Here is a 13,906-nt window from a genome sequence, read left to right as displayed (position 1 = left end):
ATTGATCTCGAGGAGTTACTTCAGACAATATGTCAAGAACCAAAGTACTAATCAGGCGACCACAAGCCAGAAAGCAGCCGCGTTGCAGCCCACTCAAAACAATAATTCCTGAAGTCGGGAAGAAGATAGGCCCCCGCCGATAGATGGAGAGGATGTAATAACAATCTCGGGAGGGCCTCATCCTGCGGGCACGGGCAGAAATGCCCAAAAGGGATACGTCAACGAGCTGAAGACTGGGGATGGGTCTCCCTATGAACCCGAACCTAGAGCACCAAAAAGTCAGAGGATTGAATCCCAACCAATAACATTCACCGAGGAAGACGCATCCCATGTTCAGTTTCCTCACCATGATCCACTGGTCATCACTCTCCAACTGGCTAATAAAAGGCTCCACCGAGTTCGCATAGACAATGGGAGCTCGGTTAATATTCTCTATAGGGCAACCCTCGAAAAAATGGGACTCTCCCTTCGTGACCTGAAAGCGTGTGCGACTACTTTATACGGCTTTTTAGGAGATGGGACTGCCTGCATGGGATCCATCGAGCTCCCCATAACCTTGGGAGGCTACCCGGTCTCAGCAACCAAGATGATGGAGTTCGTAGTAGTGGATCTACCTTCAGCCTACAATGTGCTGCTCGGGAGACCCGCCCTAGTTGGGCTGGGGGCAGTCACATCAGTAAGGCATCTGGCCCTTAAGTTCCTGACCCCTAGTAGCGTCGGGACATTGAAGGGAGATCAGTTAGCTGGGAGGTTGTGCTACAGCATTTCCTTAAGAGGAAAGAAACAGATGAGCACACAAGCACTCGTCGTTATTCAAAGAAAAGACGGGACGGTCTTAGAGATTGATGAAGAGATCGATCCAAGGGTTGAGGAGAAAGCTGACCTCGAACCCTTAGAAGAACTCGAAGAAATTCAGCTTGAGGAAACCGATCCCTCGGAAAAGGTGAAGGTTGGAAAACACCTCCAAGATGAGACAAAATAGCAACTAATTTTCTTTTTAAAGAAGAACCAGGATGTCTTCGCATGGTCACATTCGGACATGGTGGGAATAAGCTCGAATATAGCAAGCCACGCACTAAATATAGACAAAAGCTTCCCTCCGAAGCAAAAAAAGCGAAGACACCTGGACGACGACAGAAAGAAGGCACTGAAGGACGAGGTTGACAAGTTAAAAGCAAACCGATTCATTAGGGATGCCTTTTACCCTGACTGGGTAGCCAATCCAGTGTTGGTCCCAAAGCCTAATGGGACGTGGCGGACCTGTATTGACTATTCAGACCTCAACAAAGCTTGCCCAAAAGACTGTTTCCCATTACCAAGGATTGACCAGCTCGTGGATGCCACGGCGGGGCATGGGCTGATGTCGTTCATGGACGCCTATTCTGGATATAACCAGATCCCATGCATGCCCCCGACCAGGAACATACGAGCTTCATAATGGATAAGGGGCTATACTGCTATAATGTCATGCCATTCGGGCTCAAAAATGCTGGGGCCACATACCAGCGGCTCGTGAACATGATGTTTTCATAACAGATAGGCAACAACATGGAAGTTTATGTTGACGACATGCTTGTCAAGTCTCAACTTAACAATAACCATGTTGATGACCTCGAAGAGTGCTTTGGCGTGCTCCGAAAGTATAACATGAAACTGAATCCTCAGAAGTGCACTTTCGGGGTATCTTCAGGAAAATTCTTGGGCTTTATCGTGAACGCTCGTTGAATAGAAGCCAACCCCGACAAGATCCAGGCCCTGATTGATATGCCCTCACCTAAAAAACACAAGGATGTCCAAAGTTTGACCGACAGGATGGCGGCCCTAAGTAGGTTCATTTCAAAATCTACAGACCGTTGTCTCCCGTTTTTCAACCTTTTGAGGGGAGGTAAGAAATTTGAATGGACAGAGGAGTGCGAGCTGGCATTCCAGGAGCTTAAAAGGCACCTCGCCGAACCCCCCATCTTATCAAAACCTGAAATGGGAGAAGTACTGTACCTATACCTTTCCACCACCGAACACGCAATAAGTGCAGTTCTCGTTGAAGAAGAAGAAAAGGTACAGAGACCCGTTTATTACATCACTAAAAGGTTATTGGGGGTAGAGTCAAGATACCCCTTGATGGAGAAGCCGGCTCTCAGTTTAATTCATTCATCTCGTAAACTTCGCCCCTACTTTCAAGCGCATCCCATCCATGTGTTTACTGATCAACCACTTAGGCAAGTCTTATCTAAACCGGAGGCTTCAGGTCGACTTCTTAAATGGGCGGTTGAGCTCGGGCAGTTCGAGATCACCTACCACCCGAGGACGACCATTAGGGCACAGGCATTAGCAGACTTTATAGTAGAATGTACTGGCATGACCAACGATGAAGTTATAACCCCGGCCCACGAGTTGTGCAAACTTTACGTCGATGGCTCATCCAATGAAAATGGATCGGGGGCAGGAGTCATTTTGGTTACCCCCGCAGGGAGCAGATTTCATTCTGCCTTAAGATTTGGCTTCAAAGCGTCGAATAATGAGGCCGAATATGAGGCTTTACTGGCGGGACTTCGTATAGCCAAAGAGCTCAAAGCTAAAGCTATACATTGCTATAGCGACTCTCAGCTCGTGGTTAATGAAATCTTGGGAGAGTACCAGGCTCGTGGCACGAGAATGGCAGCTTATTTAGAGAAGGCAAAGTCCGCATTGGAACATTTCGAATTTTATGCGATCGAACAGGTTCCACGAGAACTGAACTCAAATGCAGATGCCTTAGCTCGGCTCGCCACCTCCGCTGAGAATGATGAACTAAACGTTGTGCCCATAGAACACCTCTCAGCCCCTATCATTAATGAGCCAGAGGAGGAAGAAGTGTGTATGATTGAGTCCGAGCCTACCTGGATGACCCCGATAGTTGAATATCTCGAGACCGGCGATCTTCCAAAAGACCGGAACCAAGCTCGAAAGTTAATGTATCAGCTTCCCCGATACACCATGTTGGACAGAAAGCTATATAGAAGGGGATATTCCATGCCATTACTACGGTGTGTAACTCCACCTGAAGCCAAGAAGATCATCGAAGAAATTCATGAAGGGTTCTGTGGAGACCATACCGAGGGGCATAGCCTGTCCAAGAAAATCATACGCCAAGGATATTTTTGGCCCACCATTAAATCGGATTCTTTCGAATATGTAAAGAAATGCGACAAATGCCAGAGATTCGCCACGATTCCTCGAGCTCCACCATCCGAGCTGACCATGTTGACATCCCTATGGCCATTCGCGGTATGGGGAATCGATCTCATAGCCTCTCTCCCAACAGGCAAGGGCGGTGTAAAATATGTTGTAGTCGCTGTGGATTATTTCACAAAGTGGACGGAGGCTAAACCGTTGGCAACAATAACTTCCAAAAAGGTCCTTGACTTCGTGGTAAAAAACATCGTATGCCGATATGGGGTGCCGAGGAAGATTGTATTCGATAACGGAACCCAGTTCGATAGCGACTTGTTTACCAACTTTTTTTAAAAGAATGGAATAATAAAGAGTTTTTTGTCAGTAGCTCATCCTCAGGCGAATGGCCAGGTCGAAGCTGTAAACGAAACTCTCAAGAGTTCATTAAAGAAAAAGTTGGAGGCAGCAAATGGACGTTGGCCCGAATAATTGCCCCAAGTCCTATGGGGATATAGGACCACAGCTCGAACATCAACGGGGCATACCCCATTCTCTCTAGCATACAGATGTGAGGCTATGTTGCCTATCGAGGTCGACATCCCTATAATTCGAACTCACGTTTATGACCAAAGCTCGAACCATACTCAGCTCAAAGAAACCTTAGACTTGATTGAAGAAAAAAGAAACGAGGCTCAGCTGAGGAACGCTGCCTACCAGCAACGAGCTACCAGGTATTTCAAAAAGAGGGTTCGAGATAGAAAGTTCGGTGTGGGAGATCTGGTGTTGAGACGCGTATTTTTGGCAACGCGAGATCCAGCAGCTAGTGTGCTTGGGCCGAATTGGGAAGGACCATACCAGATAGAGTCAGTCATCCGATCTGGTGTTTACAAACTAGCGTGATTGGATGGGAGCCTGGTACCGTGAGCATGGAATGGCAAACACCTTAGACCTTACTACCAATAGTATAGGAAAAGTGTTGCCTGTAACCATGATTTTTTCTATCTGTATTAATATGTCTGCTTTTGAATTCTATCAAATAAAGATCTATTTCGTTCAATATGTTATGTCTCTTTTTATTTTTGCAATCTCTCTTAATTTAATAACCTATGGTCAAACTAATAGGATATTAAGGGGGCATCATTGGTATATATACCATCAGCTTGAAATATAAAATAACACACGAAATACATCGAAGTGTTTGGATATAACCAGATGCGCGAGCTTGGATAGTTTGGACATAACCGAATTATAAAAAACGTACAAGTATTTGGATGTAACCAGATACGCGAGCTTAAAAATGTTTGGATATAACCAAATATGTGAACTAGATTAAAAATATAAGTATATGGATTACAAACCAAACACGACCTTAATAGGTTTGGAACAAACCAGCTAAAACTAATCGACAAGTTGGAATTTAAACCTACTTCGAGATAAGTCGATATCAAGGCTGGAATATCTTATGGGAAAATAGTTTTGAACTTATAACCTCGGAAAAATAACCGAGGACGAGAAAAAGTAACTAAGCGATAGGATATAACTAAACCATTTGTATTACATACCATACAAGTACTTTCGGGTTCATGGTTAAAGTAATATCCGACCTTGATAAATAACGAGATCGGAAGCGGATAATTCGAGCAAACGACGCATGAATGCGTTGAGTCTCGAGCCTAAATCCAAACTATGTTTGTATGAATAAATAAACATAAACGATTCATTAACATAAAATGTGCAAATATTTCGAACCAAGAAATGTAAAGCATTTGTGTTAAAATAAAAAGAAATTGTATCAGCCCTACGGGCATAAATTAAAACAATTACAAAAATAAGGGGACGCAGCCCCAAGATAAGATTTCCCCGAGATCAGATTCAAGAAGAAGGAGTCTCTTTGGCCTTCTCAGCATCGGCAGCACTAGACCCCCCAGGACGAATAGCATGACTATCCTTCTGAGCAGCCTCCCGAGCAGCTTCACTCGCCTCGAGACAGGCATTCCACCACTCTACATACTTGGCCTCAAGAGGACCCAGGAAGTTAGTGTCGAGGTCGGCATTGTCAACCCAAATTTTGTACATGGCCTGGTCGACCGCCTTCTCCTTCTGATCTTTGAACTCATCTAGGAGGCGGGCTTTCTCGCTTTCCATGATGTCGAAAGTGGCAGCTTTCTCCTCCTCGAGCTTAGCATTAGCCTTCTCCAGCTCTGCAAGATGAGTCTTCGCCTGTTCAAGCTCGACGTTTATCTTATCCAGCTCCGCGAGATGAGTCTTCACCTTCTCGAGCTCAGTCTTCGAGTCCTTAAGTTCATCAGCCATTTTAAGCTGGAGATCCCTCGACTCTTGGGCTAGAGACATGCTCGTGTGCACCTCGTTGGTCAGCTTATAATTATGCTGTGCTGAAATGACAAGGGCCTGAAATACAAAGAATGAATTAGCTCACGAGCCGAGACATAAGCAATTAAAGGAGAGTTGCGAAGATTACCGCGGCAGTAAGTTCAATACTCTTATCATAAAGAGTATTACAGTCTGAGGCCTTGTGCACAAGATTCCAGTGGTCAGCGCCGAAGCCTGAAAAAATCTGACCCACTCGAGAGAGAACGTCCGAGCTAAGCACAGCCCCTTGGGTCCCAGCAGCACCGTCAGGCACGAACTCCTCAACATGAGGTCGGGCCGTCGGCAGTAAAACCTTGGAGATTGAGGGTTTCTTCAGAGGCCGGCCGACTGTTATTTGAATGTCCGCTGGAGGAAGAGAGATGTGCACGGTTGAAACAGGTGCATCAACTTGGACACTCGGCTCCTCGGCTGTGCTCGCTGTAGCCTGAGCCGTTGGGGTCTTCTCAGAGCATCTGGGGACCTTGGATGGTCGAACGGACCTCCGCGAGGCTCTCGGGCGCTTACTCTTCTGAGCTCCATCTCCCTCATCACTAAAAAGCACAGCGTCAAGGTCGGGATCCATAGCGCCTGCACAGTATCAATCAAGGTTAAAGATAATTCTAATAAACTTGGAAAAAAAAATATAATAAAAACCAAGTAAAGGAGGACCTAACTGGAACTCTCCCCCGAGCTTGAGCTCGAAGACCACGAAATTCCCCCATCTTCAGAAGAGGCGGGGGGAGTACCTTCCCTATAGGTGGACGTCAACCTCGAAAGGTCCCTGTAGTCATTGGTCCCATATTGGACGGCTATCCTGTCCCACACCTCGTTCAGACTGTACATAATGTCATACTTCCCGAGCTAACTATCAAACCTATGAACTCGGCCATCTACCTAAGTCCATATATAGAAGTGGTCTCTATCATCGGGGCATAAAACTAACCTATCGGGTTTGTGTTTTAATAAGGTGGGGGACCACATTTTCGATCTAAGGATGACTTTACCTTGATCATCCGAGTCCGAGCTCGAGGCTTCATCATTAGCCTCGTTCCCCGATGGCGGGCTTCTTCGGCGAGCTAGAGGCGGGGGCCTCACCTCTCTCCTTGGAGGGAGGATGCCTATAGGCAAAGGTACGTGCTCCCACTGGTCATACTTCTTATTGGACCAGTCCAAGGTGGACTGGCCATCTCCCAAAAGCCCGCAAGCTCGGAGCTTATTCTCATGTAAGAGGTATGAGAGAGACCTCCTGCCGTAAGGGAGTTGGAGTAGAGTCTCTCTATTCTCCTTCATTGCGTCGTCGGGAGTAGGACGGTGAAAATTGGCTGGAAAATAAGAGACATTGCAACTAAGTACGAACCTACAAATAAAAGCCCGAGCACAGAGATAAAGAAGGTTGGAGTACTTACGAATCTGTCTAAATGAGTAGCATCAAGACAGGGACAAGCCATCTGTCCAGAAGAAGGCTTTCTTAAAGTCAGGTGGATGATTAGGAAGATCCTCAAACACCTTTTTCTCTTTGAGGTAGCTCGAAAGATAGTAGAAGCCGTCTCCTCCCCGAGCTCGGGAGGGGTTGCTTTTCAGAAAAAAGAGATACAAAATCTCTTGGGGTGAAGGTCCTGTCCGCTTCAATTCATGGTAGAACGACCTCAGGGCAGACAGAACCCTGTAAGAATTAGTATTGAGCTAGAATGGGGCCAACCCAACAAAGTCCGTGAAGTCCTTGAAGAAAGACTTCAAAGGCAGTAGTGCTCCTGCCTTCATGTGCTCCTGGCTCCATGCCGCATACCTCAGCTTGATGTCAGGGTTTCCATTCCCTGGAGCATAGCAGCTTCGTTCACTAGAGGTCGGAGCTCGACATCTCAAGGAGCTTGACAACCTGAGACCATGAAAAGCCCGGTTATCAGTTACCTGATTTATCGAAGTGACCGAGCTCCAGTAGTGCTCGGCCTCAAAGAATTCCCTCCTCGGTTGCGAGGTAGAAGGCTCCCCCATGAGTGAGAATTGGAGCTCTTCCGGACTGTGTGCAACAGTCACTTTTAACCTAGGATCGAGGGGGATCGGCCTGGGCCCTGAATTGGATTCTGGATAAAGAGCCTCCCGAAGAGTTCTCCTCTTCTTTTCTATGACCTCAATGATTTGGCGGCGATAGTGAGCTCGGGTCTCCTCCTGTTCACGCGCGAGATCATACTCACGAATTAAACGATGATTCCGAGCAAACAACGACTTTGGGCTCGGAGTTTTGGGCAAGTAAGGGATTGCCAGCAACAACCCCCACCGTCTTTCTAGATTCTGTGACATCTAGCGAGAAAGATAAAATAGAAAGGGTCATGCATGCAAGGGTTCAAGAATTGACAGGACAAGCTCGGAACTTAAGAATGAAATGAACTCGATACTGAAACCCTTATTAAAGAGTCGGAACGTATATTCTACAAGAAAAAGGAGGAGAGTGGACAAAATTTTTTTGAAAATCCCGAAATATCAGGGAAAAAGGGTGGCAGTTAGTCAAAAAAGATAATCTTGGGTATCGTGCGTTCTTTAAAACCAAGATTTTGTACCCGATATCTTGGTGTGCAAGATATGTCATTTAAATTTTGAAACCCAGAAAAAAGAAACCTTGTTCTACACAAAAACTGGATTTAGAACCAGTGATTTAAACCTAGCATGGAGACTTAAACATGAAAGCCTATTGGTCAAAAATCTCCTAGCGTGACAAACTAAGAAAGTAAACTAGTGCATTCACAGAAATTGCATTCACAGAAACAACAAGAACAACACAGACGGAAAACTGGCATAAAGGAAAACAAAAAGATAATCAGATGCTTACACAATGATGGCGATTGCAGAGAAATCGTTGATTGAAGGAGAGGTTGCAGGTATGAGCTTACGATCTCGAACAAACTGGTTGTCCTCTGCTTCCTCGGCTGAGAGAACATGCACAAGCAGAAAGTTCTCAGAGATAGTTTCTGGTTTTGCCTCCTTTTTCTTCTGATGAGTGCAAAATAAAAGGAAGAAGATGACTTGGGGTCTTATATATCGATGGTAAAAGAGGATTAATCTGAGCCATTGAACAGAATCCTTATAAAATCCAACGGATAGGGATTGATGACATAATGGTTCCGAAAAGGCTGCAGACAAACGATCGTGGGTGGATTTTCAAGGTACTCAAGTACCTTGAATGGGCAATACCCAACTGACACGTGTCCATTTTCAAGTATGCGACAGTCCGATTCCCGAAGAAAGTAGTTCAAAAGTTTCCTTCTCATAGGATTCGAACAAATACTTTTAAGGTAGCAAAATGTTACACCCAAATTTCGAGCCATAAAGATTGTGACCTCGAAAGATGGATTCATAATAAATGAACTCGTAAAATCTGAAACATGTCCAAAATCTAAGCATCGAGCCGGCAAAGCAGAGACGACTTCGAAGATGATAGCCTCGAAGATCCTCACAAGCTCGAAAGACAGACCCCGAGGTACGTCTATTCTTGGGATAGCCTCGGATCAGGGCTCCGAGCCTGGCACACGTAAGAGCTCGAACTCATGTGGTCTCGGGAATATGCTATAGCTCGAAAGTCAATAAGAAACCTGGGTGAATAGGGCCTCGGTGATATAGGATAATAACTTCGAATATCCTAAGGAGTCATTTATAAGAGACGCGGTCTACATTGATTACTATAAATCCCCTATAATCAAGGGATATTATTTAATCAGTTATACGCCCCCTGATCTTCAGGGGACGTTTCCTTGTATATAGGATTGCTGGCTTTTAATGCCATTTAATTTATTTGCATATATAGAATAACTTCTCGAAATATGTGGGATAGTATTCTGAAATCTTCTCTATAAATAGAGAGGTCATGCACCATTGTAAGGGACCGAATTTTTGTGATCTTGAGAGAAAACTCTGGAGAATTCATCCTTGAATAATTTTCAGAGATCATCTTAAGTTTAATAAAAAAGACTCGTGGACTAGGCAGATTTAACTGCTGAACCACGTAAAAAATCTCGTTTGTGTTACCATATTTTTGTTGGCCTTAACTGATTATTGTTTTCGTGCTTTTCTTTCACTGTTGACGAAAAACGGCGTCAACAATAGTCTCTTTTAAAGAGACGTTAGAAGTAATGTCAAATTGGGCCCACCGAGTTTATTTACAACGTCTACCCCATATTTTTAATGAGTTACAATTATAGTCAAAAATAAAACTTTCAATGTCTCCCACCATAAGACATTAAATACTCATTCTAATTTTTAACGTCTTACACCATATGTGTAAGATATCATAGGGAGTCATTAAAAGTAAAAATTATTGTAATGTAAGCAAACGTGCATTTCACGTTGCTTGTATCTAGTGTATATATATATACACTACATGCAAGCAACGTAAAATGCACGTTTGCTTAGTTTTATTTATATAATTTATTAATTATTTTTATTAAATTTGTATCATGGTCATATATATTTCAAATAAATAAAAAATATTATATATGAAAGAATGACATAAACAAATTAAATGAAAAATTAAACCAAAACAAAGTTTATAATTTTTTAAAATATATATTTATATATAATATGATAACCTTTTAAACATAAATGATAATTTTTTTAATTCAAATTAAGATTATGTATTGTTATTGTAAATATATTTTATAATATTTAATTTTAAATTTATATTATTAAATTTTTCTCTTATATTAAATATTATTATAATAATACTATTTTATAATATTTAAATTTATATTAATATATTTATTAAATATCTAGTCTTATATTATATAATATTATAATAATGATATTTTATCACATTTGAATTTTAATTTATATTAATATAATTATCATATATGTAGTCTTATATTAATTTTTTTTTTATAATAATGAAAATTTATAATATTTGAAGTTATATTAATATATAATCTTGTATTATATATTATTATAATAATTATATTTTATAACATTTGAAATTGAATTTATATTAGTATAATTGTTATATATGTAATTTTATATTAAATATTATTATAATAATAATATTTTATAATATTTAAATTTATATTAATATAATTAATAAATATATACTTTTAATTAATTTTATAAGTATATTTCGTTAAATATTTAAAATATTATGTTAAAGTTAACAAAACAGACAGTTAAAATCAATAATTTATGTTATCTACACACTTTTTATATAAAAGAGATATATAAAAACTAAAAAATACACACAATAAATGCTGTTATTATTATTATTATAAAAACGTAAGAAGAGTCATTCATCAAATGATTAACGTATAACAATTTATCAAAAACTAACCTTTTGGTGTATATATAAATTTATATATATAAATATATATATATATTTAATCTCAGGTGCGCTTTGAAACAAGTTTGATACATATATATGCTTTAAAGGAATAGTACTAAACCTTATATAATGAAGCAATATTTATATATAAGAAGATCAAATTGTTACACCCAGATTTCGAGACTTGAGGTTGTGACCTTGAAAGCTAGATCCGTCAGAGGTGAGTTCGAGATGGTCGAAATACATGCTCGTAATCTAGATACCGAACCTTCAAAGCAGGTGGCAACCTCGAAGATGGGCAGCCTCGAAGTTCTTGCAAGCTCGAAAGACAGAACATCGGAGTATGTCCATTGTCAGATGACCTTGGATCAAGTGGCCCGAGCTTGGCATGAGTGTGAGCTCAGGGTAAGGCAGCCTCGGTGGTACTTACCCTTTCCGAACTGATTTCGAGAAAGCAAGATACTTCACTCAGAGACTTAGACGGGCATGATGCTGATTGTTGATCTCGAACGACTTAATAGGTCACTTGAAGGGACACAGTCCATGCATTTGAGAGATATTATTGTTGTAACTTTCCTACAATAAAGAGATATTTATTAGTCGGTTACACATCCCCTGGTCTTCAGGGTACGTTTCCTTATATATAGGAATTATAGGTTTTAAAGCCATTAAATTTATTAATATACAGGATAACTTCCCAAAAACGTGTGGGATGGTATTTTGAGACTTCCTCTATAAATAGAGAAGTCATGTACCTTTATAAAAGACCGAAATTTCGTGATCTTGAGAGAAATTCTGGAGAATTCATCCATGAAGGATTTCCAGAAATTTCCTAAGTTCTAATAACAAAGACTTGTGGACTAGGCAGAGTTAACTGCTGAACCACGTAAAAAACTCTCATTGTTTTATTGTTTTATTCTGGCCATAATTCTTTACTGTTTACGTGCTCTACATTTTAAGTTGACAAAAAACGGTGTCAACACAAATCCTGACAGAAATATATAAAATCATATCTGTTTTTCTTGGTAACAAATTAATTTATTTCGCCCATTATAATATATATACACTATTTCATCAATACAAGATATTGATAAATAGGCAACAACATATCTTCCTGGCATTATAATATGACCATAATTAATAAGTACGTAACACTTAAAAAAAATAGTTTTTTATTCAATTAAGTAGAAATTTGAAAATTAAACATAAAATGTGTTTGATAATTCTATTTTTATTTATTATTTTTTTAAATTTTAATTGAAATTTATTAAATTTTGAAAATAAATTTTTTTATACTTTCAACTTTTTTTTAAACAGTTTTCATTTTTTTCTTTTATTTTTTTCTTCTCCTTTTCAAATTAACACTTGATATTGTTAAACAAAAAATAAAAATAAAAGTTATCAAACACGTTTATTATTTTTTGTTTTTAAAAACAAAAATAGTTACCAAACATATTTTTATTTTTTTTTTAAAAAACAAAAATAAAATAATATTTCAATTTTCATGTTTAAAAAATTAAAAAACAAAAATTTTACCAAACAGCCCTTTATATTAAAGGAATTTTTTTTTTGAGTGAGGAGGCCTAGCCTGTTATTACTAGAGGATAATACAATGATAAAGAAGAGGATTTAGTTTAGTAAGGGCGCTGGCCAACAATGTTGCCTGGGGGTTCATAGTTGCAAGTGATGAAGGTACCCTTATTATTGTTGCACCGAACCTTAGCACACCCCAAACGAACCGAGTTCCGCCACACCACCTGAGTGTAGTGCCCACAAACCTTGCCAGCGGCGCAGGAGTTCGAGTTGTATTCGTAGTCGCCCTTCTCATCTACCCACATTTTCACGGCATCAACGCCCGAAAGGTCTGCGCTGCCCCATGCAATGTTCTCCCCATAAGGCCCTCCGGAGTGCACCAGATTGCAGTCACCTATGCGTTGGTTGGCATAATGCTGCGCGTACGACGCCACCCTATCGTCCCAACTCAGTGGCCCGACGCCAACCATCGCGCGAGCCGAGTTGTGGGCATTGAGGAAGTCTTGTTGACTGTCCTGGGCAATGGCTAACCCTACTATACATGTCATGAATAGTAGTGCTTGCGAAATCCTGACCAGTGATCCCGACTTCATTTTGGACTATAACTAGCTTGCTCTCTTAATTGGAAGAATTTGTACTATATATATTATCACAAGTATATATGAGTGAATGGCAAGCGTATTGATCTTTAGGGATCTTTAGTGAATGGCAATCTGTTTAGAGTAAAACTATATAAGTTTTGTCAAATTAGCGGTAAGTTAGCAAAAATCTCTGACTGCTATTTCTATATTTTGAATGTACTGTGGTATGCTTTTGCTATATTTTTTTTCATTTCTAGATGTATATATATAGAAACATTATCGGTGGTGATTTTTTTTAAATCAATACAGATAAAATACTTGGAAAGAATATTCATTTATGCTAAAAAAAATAAATTTATTTTTGAACGTTATCTTAGAGGTTAAGTTTGAAATAACTCATATAAGAAATCTAGATAATAAGAAATGATTATCATTAGAGATGTCACTGTTTTATGTAATGATATTTTTGTTCCATCTTTTGACCATTGTCCTATAATGGCTAATAGTGTTCCGCACTCATTGGCTAAACTAGTTTCGACTATGAGAAATTATTTTGTATGGTGGCCTAGTTATCTCAATTGTATTGATTCTTTTGTTGATGTTATATATATATATATATTATATATTTTGAAGGTTACCTTATAGAGGTTAAGTTTAAAATAATTCAAATAATAAATCTAGATAATAAGAAATGATTATGGAGAATAGGAATTACTTTTGAGCATTACATAAAAAAATTACAAATTTAAATATGCGTTTTATAATTGTGCAAGTGTTGTGTAACTCTTTTACAAAAAAAAAGTGTCATGTAACCAATAATTCTTATTTACATACAATATAGTTGTGTTGCTTATATATATATATATATTTATTTATATATATAACATTATTATTATTTACTTGTAGTCCATATAGGTTAGTGAATTCAAACTAATAAAAATAATATTAAAATAAAAAATCTTTCTTTATATGGATGTGA

The 13,906-nt window shown here is 39.7% G+C and overlaps 1 protein-coding gene across 1 annotated transcript; it reads right to left on the bottom strand.

The window, feature by feature from the left end:
* Positions 1–12,444: 12,444 nt before the first annotated feature.
* Positions 12,445–12,939, bottom strand: LOC133797640 (pathogenesis-related protein PRB1-3-like). Its single transcript, XM_062235651.1, has one exon. The coding sequence runs from the start codon at positions 12,937–12,939 to the stop codon at positions 12,448–12,450; it is 492 nt and encodes a 163-aa protein (XP_062091635.1). The 3' UTR covers positions 12,445–12,447.
* Positions 12,940–13,906: the final 967 nt, after the last annotated feature.

Source organism: Humulus lupulus, chromosome 1 (assembly GCF_963169125.1).
Source record: "Humulus lupulus chromosome 1, drHumLupu1.1, whole genome shotgun sequence".
Lineage (NCBI taxonomy): Eukaryota > Viridiplantae > Streptophyta > Magnoliopsida > Rosales > Cannabaceae > Humulus > Humulus lupulus.
This window is presented reverse-complemented; position numbering and strand designations above follow the sequence as displayed.

Excerpts from the sequence above, each read along its gene's own strand:
- LOC133797640 (XM_062235651.1), bottom strand. The coding sequence starts at position 12,939 with ATGAAGTCGGGATCACTGGTCAGGATTTCGCAAGCACTACTATTCATG.